Below are 22535 nucleotides of genomic sequence, written 5' to 3' on the forward strand. Positions count from 1 at the left end.
GTGTGTGTTTCTGTTAATGACTGATGCTGTTGCTTTTACCTGGGGCTTTTTTCTTCTTCTTCTTTAGTCCTGCAGTCTGCTCTGAAGGACGGTCATACAGGCCTACACAGTTTTGGTCCTTGGATTACAGCTGAAAAAAGTAATTGACTACAACAAAATGAAGGAAGAGAACTAAAAAATATCATGGTATTAAAGACAAAACAGCCATTGTGGATGCATCTCGATCAATTAGAAGATTAGATATGTGATGTAAGGATGCTTTAAAACTTTACAGAGGAAGCTAATCTGCCCCATTTAGTTTATAAGTGAGTAGTTTTGGAATATGAACAGCTTAAAAATCAAAGACTGACCAAGTAATCGTCTTTCCTTTCAGTAGACGGTTGAAGTGTTGGTAAAACTTTATTTTCTACTCTTGTTAAACACGTCGAGTCTCTCTTACAGCAGTTCACCGTTGTGTACACATGGCTCAGCTCCATTTTAAGAGCCTTTAAGTGGCTTGAGCCTCTGATATGTGGTGTTCATGATATGGGCTGTGCAATCACTTCCAGCTAAATGGAGAAACTCCGGATTGTTCACATGGTGCTGCTTAGTGGTTTTTGGGTTACTATCTTTCAGATAGAGAATATGAAACCTGTTTTATATAATGCACTTAAAATACCCTCGCTTACTCCATTTGCTCTTCTCTTCGCTGCTGAACGCAAGCTTTTTTCTGAAGCTTCATATTTCTCTCCAGTTTGAAGGGAACAGGGCTGTTCTGCCGAAGCAAATCTTACAGTTTCGCCGTTTCTCGGCACAAGAGATGACTGGAAGGTAAAACTCATTTTCCAGTGTGTAGAGTTTCACAGTTGACAAAGAATCTAGACTTTCCCGTGCATATCAGAAGCCATTTACCGGAGCGGAGAATTTTCCCCAATTCCCACCCGGTGGCCGTGCAAGCTCGGGAGTTATAGTGGAGAAGGAGGGATTCAGTGAAGGGAGAGTAGCAGTGCTCACTCGGCCTGGGAATCTGCAAACCTCCTTCTTGTCCAAAAGGCAGTAAAAAAAAAAGCCAGTTACGGTCCATGAGCATGGATACCACAGCACTGAGGTATTTCTAAATAGAGCCATGTTGAAGCCACATGAGCTCCACATTGTTCCCCTCATTATAAGTTCTGGAAGGCGCAGAGGGGCAAATTTCACAGTGAGAAGGTTTACATTAACTTTACATTAAATGTGATCAGCGCTCCAAGAGAAGCCACTTGACAGGATCAGACAGCCTTTAATTAGAGTGCTGAAATATTTAGTGGTCTGAGATGAAGTAACTCTGCTGTAATGTGTGCACAGCACGTGAGAGAATCAATATTCTTACACTGATGCAGCCACAGAGACCCATAAATGCAACACTGCAGTGAGCAGTCACTTTTTAAAATGCGCAGATTTCTTTTTTAAAATTTTAGTGGATTGGACTGTTTCATATTAGTGGTGGGGGTTCTTTCATCTTTTTTTGGGGGGGGCTATGAAATTGACTTTCTTCCTGTTGGGAAGCAATACTGGGTAGGAAATCAGACTCACTCCAAACAGAGGTGCATGTGGCTTTGGTTCAAAAGCAGCATGTTATTGTAGGTAGGAGCCCACGTGTGCTGTTTGCATGGTACGAGCTCGAGTAATAAACTCTGGCAGCTGTGTTTGAAAGTAGCAATTAAATCCCTGCTGCCAGAAGGTGTTCATTGTTAGTGGGAGTTGTCAGAATGAACTTTGACTCGCTTTTGTTTGTTCTCGAAGAAACATGGCAGCCCTTCAAGGCTTCAGTTAGGCAAGATGGTGGCACTAGCTAAAATAAATGGCATAGAAAAGGCAACAGGCATACAACTGACATGATGCTAATGAGTAGCTGGTGTCATCAGTTTAGTTAAGCATGTTAAGAGGCCTCAAACTAAAGTGGAAAAATTCATTTTTTGTGCTGATGATGATGATTTCTGGAGATATGATCACTGATGTTTTTCACCTACAGATTTTAATGATATTCCATTCAAGAGATTTTAAGGTTTATGCTAAAAATACACTCACACAAAAGGCACAGTGTATGTTGCAATCATCACTAGGTTTCATTTCCTAGGTAACGGTAATGTCCGTATATAATTCTACAGTAAGCTATAAGCTCTTTCACTGGATATGCACGTCACTGGCATGTCCATAAAAATCACCTAATTCAACATTTCACATCCTGTTCATCAACAAAAATCCTCCAAAAGCAGGCAGTTTTAATCTGAGATACCCTCTCTGTAGGCAGAAAATTGTCTCACTGTGCAGCGAAGAGTTACAGTAGCTGATCTTTCGTATTTCAGAAATCAGCGTGTTTGCTGAGCAGCAGAGGCTGAGGAAGTCAGGCGACACCTGCATGGAGCAGCAGCGCTCGCAGAAGGGACTGCCTCACTCGATTGTTCCACAGTTCAGAGCCATTTCCTTAATCTTTTATAGGGACATAAAGTTGCAGAAGGCTGCGCTCATCCTTTTTAATGGTAGTATGCAAGAAAGGGAACAGTATGAAGAGTGGAAGGGCAGCTCATATTTTTGCACCAAAGTAAAAACCCTTTGAGCCTCTCATCCTGAACGTCACAGAATAGCTTTTGAAGATATTCAAGCCCACTTAGTAAGGATACCTCTTGAGTTCTTACACACAGGTCTGTTCTCACTTGAAAAAATAAGTAAGTAAAAAAAAAATTTACAAACATGTATGGTGATGAATGAATATTTCATGCATTGCAAATGTGTGATTCATTAATGAGATGTCAAATATTTTTGATTCTCTGGTGCAGAGGAATGAGCAAGTCTTTGGGCAAAGTAGTGTTAGTAACAGTTATTCTTTGGTTTTTGTCCTTATGCCATGATTAGGTCAGCAGTAGAATAAAATAAAATAAAAATCTTTTAATTGCATTTAAGAGTGGGTTTTAGTTGTTGGAAGGCGATGATCTTTCCCACGGTGCATCATAGAGCAAACATCCCTGGTAGCTTGACTTGGAAACCATTCTCGCTCCAGCCACCCATCTTATGGGGGCGGGGGAAGGGGGGCTTGAGCCCCGTGGAATGTACTGTATGCCTTTCTGTGTCAGACAGTCGTTTGTTTTGGAATGGGAGACGATGTGAATCTGAGCCCAATGCACCCACATGCTGTCCTTGTGCTCAGGTTGTTGAGGGTGGGGGGCCTTTCACCTACAAGGGCAATGTGATCTCATCCTTCAGGGGCAGTGAGAAATTTAAATGCAGGGGAGGGAGTGAGGGCGTTGGGGTACAGCAGCAAGTATTTTTTCCGAGATGTCAAATTCATCAAATTTATTTTCTGCTTACAAAAAAAATCTCTTAAATATTCTAAGCACATTGGAAGGAATAATTTCGAGCAATTTAAAGGTCAAAATGGCAATGTATGCAGGATTTTGATGTCTCTCATACCTCATACAACTGTAATCTTCAGTTACTAGACCAAAAGTGGATGCTTATGTCATTACGTGATGAGGCAACTCATAGAGAAGTTGATGCAAAAACTCCATAAATGTCAACTCCAGACTGTTGCTCTCTTTCTTATTTCCTCTCTGTCGGCCTCACTCCCACCCACACATGCTCTCACACACATGCTCACAGCGACTGTAACCCACCGCAACTCAGCTGGAATAGCTCCAGACCTTTAGGGCTCGGAGAGAGTTTGATTTGTGTTGACTTCCTGCAGGAACTCCCCCTCTCCTCAGCCCACAGCTCAAAGACTATCAATTAGTTCCTTATTATGATCCCTGGGAGGGCAATAAAAGTTAGAGTGGGTTCAAAAGAGCACAAAGGCAGGCAGACAGACACACATCCACACACACACACACGCACTTTTAACCTTTTTTGACCAGTCAGTGTTAGAGTTACAGTTTGGACATCCTCACTGGCAGTCCTGTGGGTGGCTGTTACTGCCTCTTCTTCCTATTTACATTTTCCAAACAATGCTCACCGCCCACATACATGACTCAGAGACCCGTTTTCTGTCCATCTTTGCTGTCAGCTTGTTAAACCTTCAGCAGGTGTTTGTGGGACCAGTGTGATGTTGGGATGTGTCGGGCTATTGGGGGAACATACATCATTTGCTTTGAGTATTTAAAAACAGTAGCTCAAGATAACTGGTGGTAGAGGTGAGAGGTGTATTTGAGGTTAAAAAAGAATAAATAAGCATAATAATTTATTGCTAGTTATCACACTAAAGCTGCATTTTGTGTGTTGTTGTTTTTTTTCTGATTTCCTCAACACTAAAAGTTCTGCCAGTGTGTAATAATTTATCTCACTGCTTCAAGGTATTATAAAATGTCCCTCACTGTAGTTAGATAAATTATCATAGCAACGGGCAGCCTGGTTATTAATCGTAACTAGGCTGCCTGTTGCTATAAATTGGTGGTTACTTTAATGATTAGAGAGGTCACAGCAGCTATTTTAGAAACACACATGTGCACAGGTAGTGATTTAAGCACTACAGAAAATAATTATTTTCCATTTAAGGAAGAAAAATGAAAAAACAAAAAATAATCTAGACCAGAAAAATATGCTCGGCTTTAGTGAAGGGTTCAGATTTCTGCTAACACTATGACACAAAACATGATCTAACAGCTGTGGCAAAGTTCAGGACTCAATCTGAGACCGGCTGCTGTGTAAAAATTGATTTTACTGTAAGACTGAGTCTGTGTGCGACAGGCCACCTGCCCGAGGTAGAACAGTACAGATTGTTCTGTACTCTTGTAAGTATTGTTACGCTAACTGCTGTTACCTCTATAAACAGGCTCAGCTTTCTTATTTCCAGGATGCACATCCTATAGGAAACCCTATAGGGTTGCAAGTATTTAATAAACTCAGAGGAAATACTCCTGCAGTTAGCTGAAAACGGCAAACACAATTTCAGCCTCTGCTGCGGAAATTCACAAAGCAGATATAAATCATGCCTCATAAAAGAAGGAAAAGTTGATGTTATTGCTCTCTAGTACTGGGTCCCCCCCCCCCCACCTTTGCCTTCAGAACTGCCTTCATTCTTCGTAGCAATGATTCAACAAGGTGCTGGACTCATTCCAGAGATTTTATTCCTTATTGACATGATGGCACTATGCAGTCGCTGCATATTTGTCAGCGCTATTGGAAGGAGATCTGGTGACTGTGGAGTCCATTTCAGTACAGCGAATGAACTGTCGTGTTCAAGAAACCAGTTTGAGATCATTTGTGCTTAATGACATGGTGCATTATCCCCTCCACCAATCGCCTGAACCACTGATACAAGGCAGGTTGGTGTTTTGCTGCTGTAGCTCATCTGCTCCAAGGTTTTGATGTGTTGTGCATTCAGATCTTCTTCATACCTTGGTTGCAATGAGTGGCTACTTAAGTTCCTGTTTCCTTCCTATCAGCTTGAAGCAGTCTGGGCATTTTCCTCCGACCTCTGAAGTCAAAAACGTCAAAACTGCTTTTCTTTGTGTAAACACTAGAGATGGTTAAGTGGGGAAAACAACACTTAGATCACATTTCTTTCTCATTTTGATGCTTGGTTTGAACTCCATCAGGTCATCTTGCATTAAGTTGGTGCATGATTGGCTGCTTAGATATTTGTGTTAACAACCAGATGAATGGGTGTGCCTAATCAAATGACTAGTTGAGTTTTGCTGTGAATCGTGCTGCTTTTTAATTGTAGCAAAATCTTGCGGCTGTTTCTGAAAGGACTGATTATTATTTGTGAAGTATTAATTAAGTGTGATTCAGATATCATGACCTTACTAAACAGAAGTGAGATGCTAATCAACTGTTGGATTTTTAATTACAGAATTTTTAGATAGTAGTTTCCTTTATTGCATTATTCTTTTAATTCTCACTATAATACTTTGCTCTATGTGAATCTTAACTGCCCTCAATTAAAGTGGCTTTATCCTTAATTTTAAGGATTTAAACTGATGCAACAGGTTCCAGGACTATTACTTAGACTTCCTGACATTGGAAATAATGCCTCCACTAAGTGATTCTTTGCCTCTCCGTCTTCTTCTGCCTAAGGGTGTAGGAGGACCGTCTCGTGTGCTCCTCTCAGCTTGCATTCCCTCCTTATTTCTGCTGTTTTTGTCATGTCTGCTGTGATGAAGTCCAGGATATGAAGGAGGCAGTGGGAGAAAAAGAGAGTGGGCTTGGTTTGTCGACAGGAGGGTGAAACAGGGCAGAGCACGGGTGCTGCTCAGCAGACTGTCCTGCTGTATTGACCTCCTCTATTGAACTGCAGCAGGCCAAGTAGAACAGATAAAGTCCAGCAGGCCAATCTGCCATCTTTACTTTGTTAATTAGGGATTAACACACTATTTATTTCACTGTCTTTCTTACACACACCTGCCCTTTGCGTATTATTGACGTCCAGGACAGAACCAAGCCGACAGCACGCTCCATAGAGTAAAGCTAATACAGGATTCACACGAGGAATGTTGATGTTACGAAACTTACTAACTAAAGTTACTGGTAGATGTTGTTTTTCCTATTTTAAACCCTTTTTTTCTTCTTCTTTAAATCACTTTTTTTTTTCTTCTCCTGCTTGTGTATTTTAACATTTCAGTCTAGCATGTCTAAGTGCTTCAAAGCCTAAACCCTTGCTGTGGTAAGCAACATCTTGAATGCTCACATTTTTTCTTTCCTTTTTCCTCTTTTTTTTGAAAATTTCTGTGACATGTGCATTACCTCACAAACACCCCATGAACTAAAGAATGGTAATACAACTTATAAATATGTATGTATATTATTTATTATTAGTTATTCTCAGGCAAAGATGATGAATCTTATTACGTCTCAGCTCTGTGGCACAAGACGGCACATGGCAGGTTTCTAATTTGCAGCTATTTCGCTGGGAAGATGTCAAAAAGTGAAGCATCTCCATGCAGTCTAGATGACAACTAAGCACCGTAATGTCTTCCAACTGCATGCTAACAAAGTACGACATCAGGACTGCCAGCTTCAGATAATTATCAGGTTATTGTCGGTGCCTTTCCCCGCATCCTCCAACTCTGAAACACAGCAAACCTTTAAGAGCCACTTAACATTTAAATTTGTTCAATAATAAATCATTAATATGATGTAGCGCCTTCACCGGTGTAAATTTGCTCCCTGAAACAATGTCTAATAAAAGAAAGGAAATGTATTAAGCTGCAGGAATATCTGAAAGTGGCTAGTGTAAGTGCATATACTCCAGACATTCTGATTAAATATTGAGAAGGTACTCCTGTAAAGCACAAAGATGTGAAGTACAACGACAGTGCTTGAAAAGCAGTTTTTTCCCCTCTCTGTGGTAGTTCTTTTCCAGGCACCTTGCAGTTCTGTGGTATACTTAAAAAATAGTTAAGAACCAGAGAAAGCGTCAGACCAGCGAGGAAAGATCTGAGACGCTGTCTGTCTGCTGGCCCCTGTGCACTTGTTTTCCACATTTTCTTCTCTCTGAAGTTGGTGTTATGATGTGTGTGTCTGTGTATTCGTCTCACGCCTTCAAGATGTGAGGGCTGGATAAGGGTTTGTGTGTGTGTGTGTGTGTGTGTGTGTGTGTGTGTGTTCCTGTGTTGGCACATGCGCGTGTCCCATGGGCTCTTTCATGGACACGCATATGCTTGTGTGAGTGTCTGCATTCCTTTGAGGAACAATATTTCCCCTGGCCTGAATTGAAGTTGAGCTAATATTTGTTGTGTTTGGGGAGAGAGCGGTGTGTCAACAGTAGAAAGTGAGGACCCAGGCACAGATGAGATGGCTCCATTTCACCCGCATGTATCCTCTCATTCCTACTGTTCTGTCTCTTATAGAAAAAGAGAGGTGCAAATATTACATGTACATATAGACCCAATGCCTTTAAAACCCTGCTAGACATGGACTTAGTAATTTTTGACAGGCTTTTAGCAGGGCATCCTGAGGCTACAGGGTTCTCTTCAGCAGTGGCTTATTGCCCCTCGCCTCCCTCTCTCTTTTCTCATCCTCTCCCTCATTTCACCGCTACCCTCTCTTTTATCATCACTCTCCTCTGTCATTGCCCTCCTTCTCTGTCATCTGTTTTGCACAATCCTAATCTTAAGATCTTCATGCAATCGTTGGACGTGTAGGTTAACCAGACAGTGACAGGAGAATGCAGACGGACAGACCTCCTGCTGGCTTATTAGTTCATTATCAGGCAGAGGTGCCAGATACGGCAGCTCTCCACAACTAATAGAGCATACATTGCAAGCCACTACCTCATTACGGCAGCTCGCCCTCCTTTTTGCTTGCTTTCATTTGCTCTGTTTTTGTCGATCCCTTTATCTCTTTGCCTTTCACTGTCTGTGAGCTTGGTCAGACTGTGTAGGATCTGCTTGTTAAGGTGTCCAAATGAGATTCTGTGTGTGCGCGCGCGTCTACAGACAGTGCCCTTGTGTGTCCCCGTTTATGGGAAGGCACAAGACTCTAGTTATTCACCGTGATGATGAAAAGGTTTGGATAGTTCTATCAAGGCCGTGACAGAGCCGATTTTCTCTCAAATGAATAAGACAAAAAGCCAGCAGCTCTATGGTTTGGTATTGAACCTATATTTGGTTGGTGTAAAGGGTCAAGTATTTTATAACTCTTGATGAACAGCAACCTCTGAAGCCACAAGTGTTTACTTTAGTGACAGTGCCAACCTTCACAGGGTACTGGTTATACTACACCATGCCACTAGGAATGTATAACTGAATACTTCTTTCTTAGAAGGCCAACCTTTTATTTGTATCGGAAAGATTATGGTTCTCAGAAAAGTAAATATTCTTGTTGTAAAGTTCAAAAGATTAGTAATGTCGTTGTGGGCATGGTCTGGATTAAAGTACAAGGCATCGCCTCCACTAACACCAATTTGACTTGCTGCTGCAGTGAGACTCAGACAGACCTTTTGCACTATACTATCACACGATGTTGCATGGCGGTACATCAAAAATTGAACCGGGCTCATATCAGGGCATAGGTTCATTGCAGAGAATGAATATGCTATTTCATATGGAGCTAATGTCATTGTTAATAGAGCAGAGTAAGGATGACTGCTGGAGCCTGGGTATACTTTGATTACGGATATATTGCTGTGCAAAAGCCTTCAAGAGCCACCCTTTATTCCTTTATATTTTGCTAGGAAAATGGGAAATAGATGCAGTGATTTACTGAAACATTTTATTGACACAAAAAAAGAGTTTGTGCAGTTCCAACAAGCTTAAATGTGAGTATTTTGTTTAAACACATTTATTCTTCAACACAATCTAACCCAGTTCTCCAGGTTTCTTGAAGGACATTGAGAGCTCTTCTTTGGATGTTGGCTGCCTTCTGTTCCATGCTGCGCTTTGGAAAAAACCTTATTGTACAAAAAAAAGAATTATGCCCATCAAACTATGTTACCCTTATTTGTAGATTCAGCTAAAGAAATGAGAACAGTGTGTTTATGTGACATAGTGTTGGTTTGTTGGTTCTTTGCCAAGTTGTCTGCTATGTGTAGACATAACACTGGTTCATTCCATGAGCCTTAAACAAAAATAAGTGGTTTAAAAAAATGCATAAATAAACATTGTGAAAAAGGAGTGAAAAAGCAACAAATGTCCAAAGAAAATCTTTGAGAGACCTCCAGAAAGCTTGGAGACCTATTGCTCTGGACCACTTTGAAAAATAACAAGAACTTCAGGCTCCTTGGAAGCGAAATAAATAAAGTAAATAGTAAATAATAAACAAAGTAAATAGCACCCTGTGAAAACAATATAGTGATACTGTTTTGGATTATATACTGAACTACTGCCGGTCTAATTTTCTATTTTTACTGAAATTTCACATTAGTCTTCAGATTTCTTATTTCTTTTTCTTACTTATTTCCAGTTTTTCTGATTTAATGGGTACCTTTTGAGCAAAAGGACAGTATATTGGTTTCTGGGTTTATAAGAAGTAATCTTTAAATTGATCTTTTGCTGTGTAATAGATGGCTTTATGAAGTTGTTGCTAAAAGTTGCTAAGTTGGATAGTTCCTATTAGATCCTTATCACTACCCCTTCCTGCACTCAATCCTTTTTACAGCACTATGGGACTTTTTAGGTAACTGTTGCTTAGACTAGAGCAGCAACACAACAGTGAAGCAATGTAATAAAAAAAAGTGGGCTTCTGCAAATCTGTTTGGTAGCTAGTTTTTGGTGTGTGTCCTGCTTTAGCTGGTGGCAGATTGATGTCTGGGTCGGCGTAAAGCCTGTGATAAGGGCTAAAAGCAGAAAACAAACTGTAAATGTCACTGGATTGATAAAGAGAAAGGGAGCAAAGTTTATCAGACCTGTTGTGTCTGTGCACACACTTTTCTGTGTTAGTGATAAAGTCAGCTTTATCAAGTTTATATTGTGTAGACTCACAAGAACGCATGCTTTTTAGTTTCTTTGTCCCCCTGAGTGTCAGATAGAGTCGCTGAAGTTTATCGAGGTCAGACCTTTTCGTCCTCGCCGATCTGCACTGATTTTCTGTTGCAGTGAAGCTTGCACAGTTGATCCACTCTAATCCAAAAGCTTTGTTCACACAGTTTTGTACCTACATGTCTGAAATATAAAAGGGGAAAAAAGTCTCTACATGTCTGAAAGGTAGCATAAATCTCGAGAGATTTTCCTGTCTGCTTTCGAGAGATGCGAGTGTCATTACAGTTTGATGTAGCCTTGTTGCAACCACCGTAAGCTCATAAATACAATGCACTTGAACTGATTTTGCTTGCAAACTGTTTTAATGTTTTCTCATGAATAGTTACTGTTCTTCACAAAAAGCTGAAACTCTTCACAAAAAATGATTCTACTGTGTGTATATAGCATACTATCACAACATATATAACAACAATTATACCCCAAGATTTTTAAAAAAAAAACTATAATTAGTTACTAAAATGTATATCACTTTTCGTTTTATTCATTCAAGTGTTTAACACTTAGTCGTTCTTTGCAAGTTTAGTTTGTTGGTGTTATGTAACTCTAACTATGTAACTCACTCTAATATGTGTGTTATGTGTATTTAATTAATATTTATGAATGCTTGTATACATTTGTAAAACATGTATACTTATGCGTGTGTGTGTGGCCTCAATCTCATTAGTGGTCTTTGTCACTATTTAATCTGTGGCCTACCTCCTTTCGGTCTATTGTGCCCATATCTCCAGTGCATAAAGGCCTATAGACCCGTGGGGGAGGGGGCTGTTTGGAGGAGAAGAAAGGTTAAGATAAAGTTGCTTTGAACAAATTCGCTCTTTGATCAGGTGGTTCACTGGTGAAAGGCCTTTATTCCACAAGTCAGAGCCAGTTGTGAGAGGAGAGATGGATAAACGTATTGTTCTGTTTCATCTCCCTTCTGTCTTCCTTTATCCTCTTTCACACTGCTGTGTACTCCCTGCCTCTTTTGTTATGGAGAGTGACTGTGTGGAGTCGTGAAAGAAAGGCCAAACACATATGCGCACACAATGACTTAAAAGCAATGCAGACAACGCTCGCGTTAGAATACTTAGTGTAATTGGAAATGCCGAGAAAGATCAGGAATGCAACTGAAAGGAAAACTTTTCCTGTCTCCTCTGCTTCTTTTAATTCACAGAAGTAAGAGCGTTTAATGTCATGCTTGAATGTTTGTTGCTTTTAAAGTGTTTTATGTCACTACAAGATAAATATTTTGCATTTTTGACTCCTGAGCAGCCAAAACAAGCAACTCAAACAAGCTGTGTTCAAACACGGAACATGTAAAACTGGTATAAATGAGAGGTTTTGGCCAATTTTCCTAAAAATAAATAAAATAACAGATTTCGAGACAAGCCAATTGATTTCCTGCAGTTTAACCTGTTTTTCTTTTTTTTTTTTCCCTTTTTATAATCATGAAAATATCTTTAGGGCAGACGTGGAGCTGTAGCAACCAGCTAAATGGTACAATACACACAGATGCACAGCAACTATGTATAGTGGGGTCTTTTGAAAGCAGGGCTATTGTTATTAGAAGGGGCAGGAAAGCCAAACACAGATTGGTGAATAGGACTTTAATACATGTTGCCATGGACACATTTATAGCTAGTCTAGTCACACACGCTCAACACAACATGTACGTAGCGGCGTCTAACATACTCACTCACTGATATTTTTCCCAATGTCCACCCGGTGATGGAAAATCTGTTTTCTTATCTTATTTCCTGTTAGAATTTCAACTTACACAGCTTGTCAGGAGGTGCTTTCTAAACACACATTCACTGTCAGACCGTGTTCTTTTTAGCCAATCACTCCATTAAGCCAGAACACAAACATTCCCACTGCACTGGGCTGTTGTCTAGGCGATGATGCTGAGAGAGAAGCTACATGTTCTGACTGGATAGTCATCTGTGCTTCATTGAAGTCAAAGAAAGAACAAGTGTCATCTACCCCAGCAGTTTAGTTCTAGTGATGTCGATGCCAGGCTGTGCAGTTATGATTGATCTGTATCAGCATTTATAATGAGCAGATTGGTAACAAGTAAATTAATAACTACATATAAGATTTGTATAACTACAGATGTTGGGGAAATCTTTTTGTTTCGTATGTCGGAAAGAAATAAAACAAAAATAAAAAGGTATCAATCTTAAAAATTGTATACTGGCTGGGCTCTAATTTTGTGAGAATGTTATCATGTTAAAGGCAGTATAAATCTTGGCTGCTTAAGCTTAAACAAAGGGTGATATGTTAATGTATTTTATGCATATACTGTGTTTAATGTGTTGAGAATTCCTAATTCGCAGTGAAGACTGCAACCTATTATTTAGTCTTTGTATTTCCTCCTTCAGAAATTTCACTGATAGCAGTTTTGAGTACAAAGGAGGTGTTTATTTCTGGCATTTAAAACGGTAAACAACTAAAGTGTGCTAAAAGCAAAGAGGCCGTTAATAATGATTTAAATGGTAAAAAAATCAAAAAGCTGGACACTAAATTTTGATTTAAGCTCGTGAATGTGTGAAAACAGGATATGTGATTATGTGAAACTCCTGCATGTTAGCAGTAAATCGGATGTATAAAAAAGTCACATGAGTCTTCAACTCCTTGTTATCTTATTATTTTGCAGATAGCACAAGCACCCAAGATGCCCTCACAGGCTGATGACTTATACCTCGATGACACAGGCTCAGGAGGTTACTACCCTGAAGATGATGATGACTTTAACTCAGGGTCTGGCTCAGGTAAGACATTTACACACATGCTGACGGAGTTGGGTGAAGACGCTCACTTACAGTCTTAGCAAGTAATCTCTCAGAGGCATGATGACATCCATTCTCCCGTCCACTGCTTGTAACTTTTATGAGCTCAGAGTTGTTTTGTTAGTTTTTTTATTAACCAGCAGACTTGAGCTGTGTCATAATTTCTTTCCCCCTCTTATCTTTCCTTAATCACCTTCCTTTCTCGCCTTTGTCTATTCTTTGTTCGCTGCCTCTCTCTCACTCGATTTTAAATTAAGATTGCCTTGTCACTGAGACTGCTGTGGGCAAGTGTGCAAATTTTACGTGTCTTTTTTATTAGTTCTTTGCTCTGCTCGCCTTAAGCACCTTTATAACACTCATTCCTTGGTCAAAAGTAACTCTTTTTTTTCGAAGAGAGTTGTGTAACTCCACAGAGAAAAGGTCAGAGTAGGTAAAAGGAGCCCAGACTGTGATCAATAACCCATTCAATACTGTACAGAGTGTATATCCTATTATTCTGCTCTGCCACTCTATATTCTATTGGAGATTAAAACTGCAAATACATTAAAATGAATTCCACCAGTGTGAAATTAAGCAAGACAAAGTGCGTAATTCCAGACATACTGATATAATGTAAATCCATATTTTACCTTTTTGCACCCACAAATCATAATCTTTACATTTTATTCTGTATTATAACATCCAGTGAAACTAACTTCCTATTAAGGATGCAGCAGGAATTACACTGACCAGATATACGTGTTTCTTCTAGGTGGTGATGAAGACGCGATAGAGGAATCAGTGACTGTCACTATGGTTTATATCGAGCCCAGTGTAGGACAACCTACCCAGGATTCCACAAAAGATTTCACCCCAAGAATGGACACAGACCCGGTTAGAGAAAAACCCAGGGAGAGCATACCAAGGAAACCATTCACAACAAAGGTAAGATGTCACTTACGTCTATGCCATAGAACTTTTATAACACCAGACAAGAGTTTAGATGGTGATGTTGCAGTTGGCCCCAAAGTGGGTGGGATTGGCAGCTGTGGCTTAGGTGGAAAGGTGGGCCGTCTACCAATCAGAGGGTCAGTGGATCGCTTCCCCGCTTCAATTGTGCATATTGTGCATGTTTTGAAGTATCCCTGGGCAACTGAATCCCGAGTTGCCTCCAATGCAACCATTAGACTGTGAGTATGTGTGTGAGTGTTAGATAGAAGTGCTTAGGTGTAGATAAGAGCATTTTATGAAAGTGTGTATGGTGGGGTGAATGAGTTGTAGTAGAAAGCACTTTGAGTGCTCAAAGTTGAGTGGAAAGGTGTTATATAAGTGTCATTTACCACTCCCATTGTTTTAACTCACTTTGCTAAGCTAAATGCCGTTTGGGTGTTTAATTATAGCATCAAGACATACTCCTCAAGTACTTGCAAGGAAGCAGAAAAGATTATAGCCCCAAACATGAGCAATTCCTTTAAGGAGACATTAAATGATTAAATGTCTTAAGTGTTTGTATCTGTTGGGATAAATAGAAACACCACCAGGGATGCTGCTGGTGGAAAATTCTTGCTTTTTTTTTTCTAAGCAGCTATATTTTATAATGCTACTTTGTGACTCAGTCATTTGTAATCATGGTGGCTCATCTGTAACTGTCGTGACTCAACAGAGAGTAACACAGTACCTCAGTATGTCTTTAGCTGACCCAGTATGCCATGAAATCCTCTATAATACCAGGAGCTGCGAGGTTGCTTTCAGGATAAAGATCAAGTGCTCATGTCAGTTCTCACTGTTTTTGCTCCATTGGAAATTATGGGGGATTACATCTCTCTTGGACATAATCACATATTCTGGAAGCATCCTAGATTTCATTTCTGTGTTGCACTCTTACTGTAACATGCTGGATGCTACATCTGTTTGGGATTAGTCGTCAAGGTCTCAACCCACTAAGCCTACCTGGACATGTTCCATTTTTTCCCTCTTGCCACTGTCCGTGCCTCTTAGGCCAAACGCGCTGGCTCACTTCCATTTTGGCACCTTGCACACTTCTTACTGTTGTTTGATAAAGTACATGGGCCCAAATACTTTGCCTAGTTTTGTAGCTGTTTAAAGAAAAACCTTGGGGTCACTGGCTCAGTTTTGGTTGCCTACTTTTCCAGGGGATTCCACTAATCTCTTTGGAATATCTGGATTTGTTACATTTTCATCTTTATTCAGCATTTTTAGATTTCACTGGCCAGATTACATTTTAGCCCCGCCTCAATTTTTGAGTAGACAGCCATACTAAAAATTCGTTTTTCCTCTAAAAGGTAACTATTTGGGAAAATGCACACATTAGATAAATGACCTCTCATGTGTCTGAGCTATTACTAAAGCCACAGCTAGTTAGTGAAGCTTAATGTACAGCATAGACTGATTACCAGACGCTACAATAACATGTGCTTACCTCTGAAATCTTACATTTTCCTAGAAGCTTTGCCAACACTGTAAGGATTCAAGGAATCAGAAATTGTACACACAAACCCTTAACTATCAGTTTTTCTATTAAGCAAGATAAAATAATTTGCTTGGTCCTCCAGCTGTTTCCATTCTTTATGTGAAGCTAAGCTAAATGGCTGCTGGTTATAATTTCAGAATAAAAAATATTGGACATGTTTGAGCTTTTTATCAGTCTTCTCATTTATCAAAAGTTCAAAGCAGGAAACAAAAAAGTTCCAAAAATATCAAACACATTCTTAATATTTACATCTGGGAATGAAACCTCAAATGGATTTGGCCACCATGCCAAGAAAAACATGTACCCACATCCTCTAAAAGCAAAAAAGGAATATAGGAGGATGGAATGTGAAAGTTAGCAGTAAATAAGCTTGCCCTTAATTTTTTCTGCTTCTTTTTTAAAAAAAACAAAACTTTCTTTTGACTCTGCCTCCACCTTCTCTTCGCCCAGGCACCAGTGACAGATACAGAGGACACGCAGAGGACTAGCACGACTAGCGCCCCCGGCTCACCTCCAAATCCTGTTGAGGTCCACACTGAAAACCTCTTCCAGAGGACGGAGGTGTTGGCAGGTATGTGTCGTAGTATGCCAGAGCAGACACCAAACCAAATATACAGTGCTGTGCAAAAGTCTTGAGTCTCTTTTTATTTTGCTTCCGAGGAGACAGACTTTTTGTTTTTTTGAGGGGGGTGGGGGGAGTTTCTCAAGTGGTCTTGAGAAATAGTTCTTAAGGTTTTCGGATGGTCTTTCAAAGTTTGTATTTGAACATTGGCTGCTTTGTGAGTCACTTTAAGCCCAGTGCTTGTATGTGACCATTTTCAGAAGAATGTTTTTTGTTGTTAAGCCACTTAACACTGACCTAGGTGCCCTTTCTATACTTGAAGGACTCATAACTTGAGGGATGAAGCAGTGTTGTTTCTATACAACAGACAACTTGGTAAAGAAACACTTTTAAATTGTATCTTGAGGCAGAGCATCGTTTGTTCCTATTTTGTTACTTGAATCTACAAAAAATGTCAAAGATAATCCATTTTGACATGCATAAAATAGTATTTTTGCACAATCAAAGTGATTCCCAAAGAGCTTTTATGTTAGTTGAAAACCATACCTGCATAGAAAAAGACACAATGGGACACTATTAGTCGTGGATTGGCCTCCACAGAGTTCAACCTTAACATTATTGAAGTAGTATAGGATCATGATGACAAAGACTGGAACAAAGGGCAGCTAACATCCAAAGAAGAGCTTTGAATGTCCTACAAGAAGCCTGGAGAACTATTCCTGAGGACTGCTTAAAGAAATTACATGCAAAGCTTACCTAAGAGAGTTCAGGCTGTGTCAAAGAGTAAAAGTTGTTGGAACAAATACTGATTTTTGTTTATTCAAGCTCATTAGAATTGTAAAAACTTGACTTAAATTTCAGAGAGTAGGATTATATAGTATTCATATTTCCTTCAGTGTTTTTGATGTGCCAATTTGTTAAGTCTAGGAAAACAAGATACTTATTTTCCCAAACTGTTTGTTCAAAAGTTCCTCAACATCATTATGTTCTTTGATGTGTTTAAGTAGTCATTTATCTTTCCATCCACTTAGCCTTCTTTCATAATATGTTACATGAGCATATTTTCAACAAACAATCTCTGAAATCTCAGTAATATTATCCCTGAAGTCTCTCACCTGAACCACTCCTCAGAATAGCTGCTTCATAAATGTTCCTCTGTGGGACCTTGCAGAGTTCAGACCATCGTGGATGTTTCAAGTGTGTGTTACTCGGTTTGAATACATAAAAGAGGATGGAAAGGAATATTTCTGACTCAAAACCGCTGTGCTCTCTGATGCTGTATCTATCTCCATGTGTGTCTGAGGGAAACCTTGATTGGCACCTACTTTGTTGCGATATCCATCTGGTGTTGGCAAAATGCAGAAACAACATCAACAAGGACAAATCAGGACAGCCTCAAAGACTTTTCCTTTCATTTCCCTCCCACTGATCAACTCACTTCATCTTTTGGCATATTGCTCTTGGATTGTGATAGGAAAAAATATTATTTCATGCAGTCTTTGGATAAAGTCTGAGAAAATTGAAATATACCTGGTCCTCTCCCCACTTCCCACTCCTGCAAAAACCCACCATCTTTCTCTCTCTTCTCCACCTCTTCTCTTCCTCTGGATTATAATCATTACTTTTCGTTCCCCTTGTGACTTCTATAAAAAGTAAACTGCACATAATGTAATTTTCACTTATTCTGTCTGTATTGCATTACTGCTTCTTGGAGCTCAGCAGTTGGGTGTGTAGCAGGGTCTTTACCCCCGAGAGAGCAGGCTAGACAACAAGTGGAAACCTAAGGTGCAGCAGAGGGCAGATTGTAGCACCGGGAGAGACCCTAAATAGATTTAGGAGCTATAAAGGAACCTCATGCAGGCATAATTGAAAGGGAGGGATTTCAGGGTAGGTGGATCTCATTCAGAGTCCCCTTATGTTAGTCTGCTATTAGCCCACTGGTGCACTGCACAGTGTGTCCTCCACAGAAAGTCTAACTTCTAGAATCTCTAAACTACATTTCACTGTCCTGAATGGATATCTTTGGGACATCTTCTTCCAGATCAGCATGTACTTAATATATAATACAGGATGGCTGCTGAAAAACATGATATAGTATAACAGCGAAACATCCTGTACCTAGTTCAAAATCTGAAAACACCAATGGCAAAGGAGTCTGACAAAACAGGTCAAAGCCCGACCAGCTCATTTTGTCTTTATCAGTCACAGTCACGGTGGCGACCCCGATGAAGGCTCCAAGCTCAAATGAATTACTCAGTTACTAACAATACATTTCTATATCCATCACGTGCTGCTGGAGTATTTTTTTCCCCTTATGCTACATACATCAATAAATTTGCTCAAGAAATTCCTACTCATGGAAGGCACTGTCTTATACTCACTTTAAGAAAGAGACTGCTTTCTTTGTTGGGATATATAATTTCCTCACATCCTGCAATTTTTCACTATCGTAGCTGCTAAGAAATACCTCTTCTAAACAGTCAATTTAGTCAGATTTCTAAGCTACCTATATATATATCTTTCAATATTCATACAATACACTAATACAAGTAATGCAATTAGTACAAGACGGTAGTAATACAAAACAATGCAATTTCTAGAGAAATTGCAGTGGAATTTTTGCTTCTGTTGGATTTGATCTGAGGCTTGCTGCTGAAAAGAGGTAAAAATATTAGCAGTGGCTAACAAAGTTGAAGGCGATGGCACCTTAAAAAAAAAAAAAGTGGCTGGCAGTATAAAACGGCCACAGTGTGTGGACACAGGTGTACCTAACAAAGTGTCTAATAAGGGGGGGGGGGATGGCAAGTACACCTAATAAGTTGGCCACTGATATACTTAATAAAGTGGCTGCTGGTGTGCCTAAAGTACCTAGGTAGGTAAACTGACCAGCCACTTTAAATTTCAAAACATTAACATTGTACCAAAAGAATACTGGAGTAGGGGGAGGGTGTGTATGTAAACTGTATTGTGGCTCGGTGTCTCAGTCGCTCAGTTCAGGCGGAGAATCGAGTTAAAGCCTTGCTGTCCCGTTTGGTGTTAATGACCTGTTTTTGTTTGCTTTCCCTCGCTGTATTTATTTGCCTGACTTTTAATGATCTAGCCAATGCCACAGGCTTTTTCCTCTAAAACCTCAATCGGCAGTCACTGAACGGAATCTAAACCTTGCTGAACCAACAGCAGTCGGGCCAACAGGACTGTGCACTAATCAAGGATTGGCGCTCGAATATCCTGCTAACGTAACGCTAAATTTTAAACTCAGCAACATATTGACAGAGGTGAAATTAAACGTTAAAAAACTCATCGACTCTGTATCTCCCGAGACAAGTTGCAGTTTTTTTCCATTGACGTGAAGTAACCGCATTAGTCTGAGCAATCATTCGTGAGGGTTGCTGCCTGGTTTCAACACATTTAAGCCATCAATTTTCATCATTGCTGTTGAATTGCATTCATGCTGAAATTTGCTGCAGCAATTCCAGTAACAGCTGCTAAAGTAAACAGTTGTGTAACTGACTGCATATGATAGAAGACACAATTAATCTTAAAACCTATTATTTTGGACATAGTTAAGGTCTTATTACACACACATACACACACATTGATTTGAACTTCAAGCATTGATATTCACTCTCCATTCCTGTCTTTGCCTCTCTCAGCTGTTATTGCAGGTGGTGTTATTGGCTTCCTGTTTGCCATCTTCCTCATCCTCCTCCTGGTCTACCGCATGAGGAAGAAGGATGAGGGCAGCTATGACTTGGGAGAGAGAAAACCCTCCGGCGCAGCCTATCAGAAGGCTCCAACCAAGGAGTTTTATGCATAAAACCCGCTCTCCCCTCACCAGATCGACAAAATCACGAAGGACTGTCAACAGCACAGTCCAATAACAGCAAACCTGCTCAAACACGAGAAACAACAAAATGTTTTAAAGTTGATTAAGGTAAAATAGGAAAGCTTTTGCGTAGAGTAATGTAATTACGACCTTTTCTTTCTTCTTCTTTTGTTTTTTTTTGTTTTGAAATGAAAACCAAGCATTTCTCATTTAAGGCATCCGACTATATTTAAACATTTTGTGTATTATTTGAAAAGGCTGAAAAAAATTAAAACAGGATGTGTAAAGATGAGGCAACCGACCGCTTCCGTTTTCTGTCAAAGGAGCTGTTTTTCGTCGCTGACTACTTTTAACTGTAGCAGTATGTTATTTGTAAAGGAAAAAAAAATTAAAAGTGGAAATAATTGAATATAATTATTCTGTATCAAACCTACTTTCTTTTTTTTTTCTGTTTTTGTCCTAGCATGTCTGATGTTGATCTCTAAAAGGTGTATTACGTTAATTTATCTTTTTCTCTGATGTTTAAAAAAATGCCTTTGTAGTTTTAATGAAGCGCTTTGGTCTTCATATTAACGCTGTTAACGGTCAATGTAAATGTTCTCCCTTCAGGTTACAATGTTTATTATTTGCTCTCACATCAGTTTTTTGGTCAGTGTGAGCGTTTCATAATGTCTTGTTTGTTTGTATGTTCTGTTCTCGCTGTAGCCTCTTTTCTCTTTTTTTCAAAACACAGGAATTAGTCTTTAACAGAAGAAAAACGTGTCAGGGCTCAAGGAAATCCACAAACCTCTCTTCTTCTTCTCTATTTAATTCATTCTCTTTCCACTTTGTACATTCACTGCTTTTGCTTTCCACTGTTGTTGTCCAGCTTTGTGTGTGTGTGGGGGGGGGGGGGGAGAGGAGAGTATTACCTCTCCGTGGCTTCTTGTTTTTTTTTTTTTAGCCCATAGTCCCCGCCCACCCTCCTCAATGGGTCCCTCAAGTTTACTGACTGCACCCACATTCTGCTAGCAGACTTTAACCTTTGCATTTCCTGTCTGTCTTTCTGTTTTCCCCCCAAATCCCCTCGCTCGTACCTTCTTTATAAACAGAGTACAGCCAGTTGAGCTGTCAGTCCTCCCCCTCCCTGGTTGCCTGGTGTCATTGTCTGTGTCCCATTGTAGATACTTTAGGCCCAAAGATTTACTCAGTGAAGGCGAGCTACTTCTTGGACACGAGGCTGGGGCCCAATCCTCACATGCAGTGCACATACTTAAGCAGTAGACCTTTTAGAAACCCAGTTTCTCTGACTCATAGATACATAAGGCTGCACAGAATATGTAAAACAGTGTTATATCAGAATAGTCTTTGACAAGACACCCATGTTGAGGGCTATTTTTTTTTTTTTTTTCCCCCCTTTGGTCAGTCCTTGCATTTCTAAAGAGATTTCTCTGAGAGGTGAGGTTGTTTAGCAGGTTTAAAAACTAAAGAGGTTGTTTTGATGCCATTTAACATCTCAAAATCAAGTGTTTTAAAATGCCACATGTTGGCCGCTGTAGGATGGCCATGTAGCTACATCAAATGAAAACAGAGGTTATGGTCACATGACAGGAAGTCTACATTAACTTGCTCTTAAGAGACATTTATTTGTCAGGCAGGTTTGTGAAGTTGCCTTTTTTCTTTTCTTTTTTTAGATGTACAGTAATGTGAAGTAGATGTAGTATCGTCTAAACTTCTAACACCACCCCCACATGCAGCTGTTCATCCCTCTACCTCTCCATCCCTTGTGTTCCTCTCTTCTTCTTTCAGTCTCTCTGTGATCCTTTTTGTTGTCTGCTTCCTTTGTCTTTTGTTGTAATAGGACCTAAGTTACTGAACTATACTGAAAAACCCAAAGACTCAAAGTATTTTACTTCCCATACCTACTCCCCTACATCGTGGCCACATCGTGTCATTTCCTCATCTTCTTTGTCTTCTTTCTTTTTCTTTTACCTCCCCTTTTTATTAGAGACCTGACCTTTGAGTCCAATTACTTATTAGTATAAGAAAATAAATATAAATATATATATAAATGTATATTCACAAATGTTTTAAACCTTCAAAGTGCCTACCATATGGAAATGTACTTGCTCAAGGGGAGCACGTGTCGGGTGTGTACACAGAGGAGGGGTGTAAGCGACTTGACTGGCATTCTGTGAGCATGGATGACTGTAATGGTAACTTTTTTTTAGTCTTACAAAAGCTGACAGTATTGTACCTATAAGTTGAAACAACACTACTGAATAAACATTGTGGCCTAATATCCAACTGCTTTTGCCGTCTTGTTTTAAAAACCCATTTTCCTCTTGAATCTGTTGGTTGTAAGAATTTTCTAATCAATAGTAGCAACTCCTCACAGGCAATTAGGCGTTTTTGCTGTTTGTTACAGAGTGATTTTTGGTTTCAGGCAATTTACTCAGCTTTTCAAATATGGCAGTTTAGTGGGGTTTTCTGTCTCAAATGA

At 39.8% G+C, this 22535-nt stretch overlaps 1 protein-coding gene across 2 annotated transcripts in view; it reads left to right on the forward strand.

Moving 5' to 3' along the window:
* The window catches only part of sdc2 (syndecan 2), a 42425-nt gene extending 20091 nt beyond the window's left edge, over window positions 1-22334 (forward strand). For both annotated transcript variants that reach the window (XM_005452726.4, XM_003447166.5), the window contains 4 exons: window positions 13063-13177; window positions 13947-14119; window positions 16116-16236; window positions 19881-22334. In XM_005452726.4, the coding sequence (XP_005452783.1) occupies window positions 13063-13177; window positions 13947-14119; window positions 16116-16236; window positions 19881-20044 (573 nt within the window). In that variant the 3' untranslated portion in view covers window positions 20045-22334. The remainder of the gene's footprint in view (window positions 1-13062; window positions 13178-13946; window positions 14120-16115; window positions 16237-19880) is intronic.
* The last annotated feature ends 201 nt before the right edge of the window (window positions 22335-22535 follow it).

Source organism: Oreochromis niloticus, linkage group LG22 (genome assembly GCF_001858045.2).
Source record: "Oreochromis niloticus isolate F11D_XX linkage group LG22, O_niloticus_UMD_NMBU, whole genome shotgun sequence".
NCBI lineage: Eukaryota > Metazoa > Chordata > Actinopteri > Cichliformes > Cichlidae > Oreochromis > Oreochromis niloticus.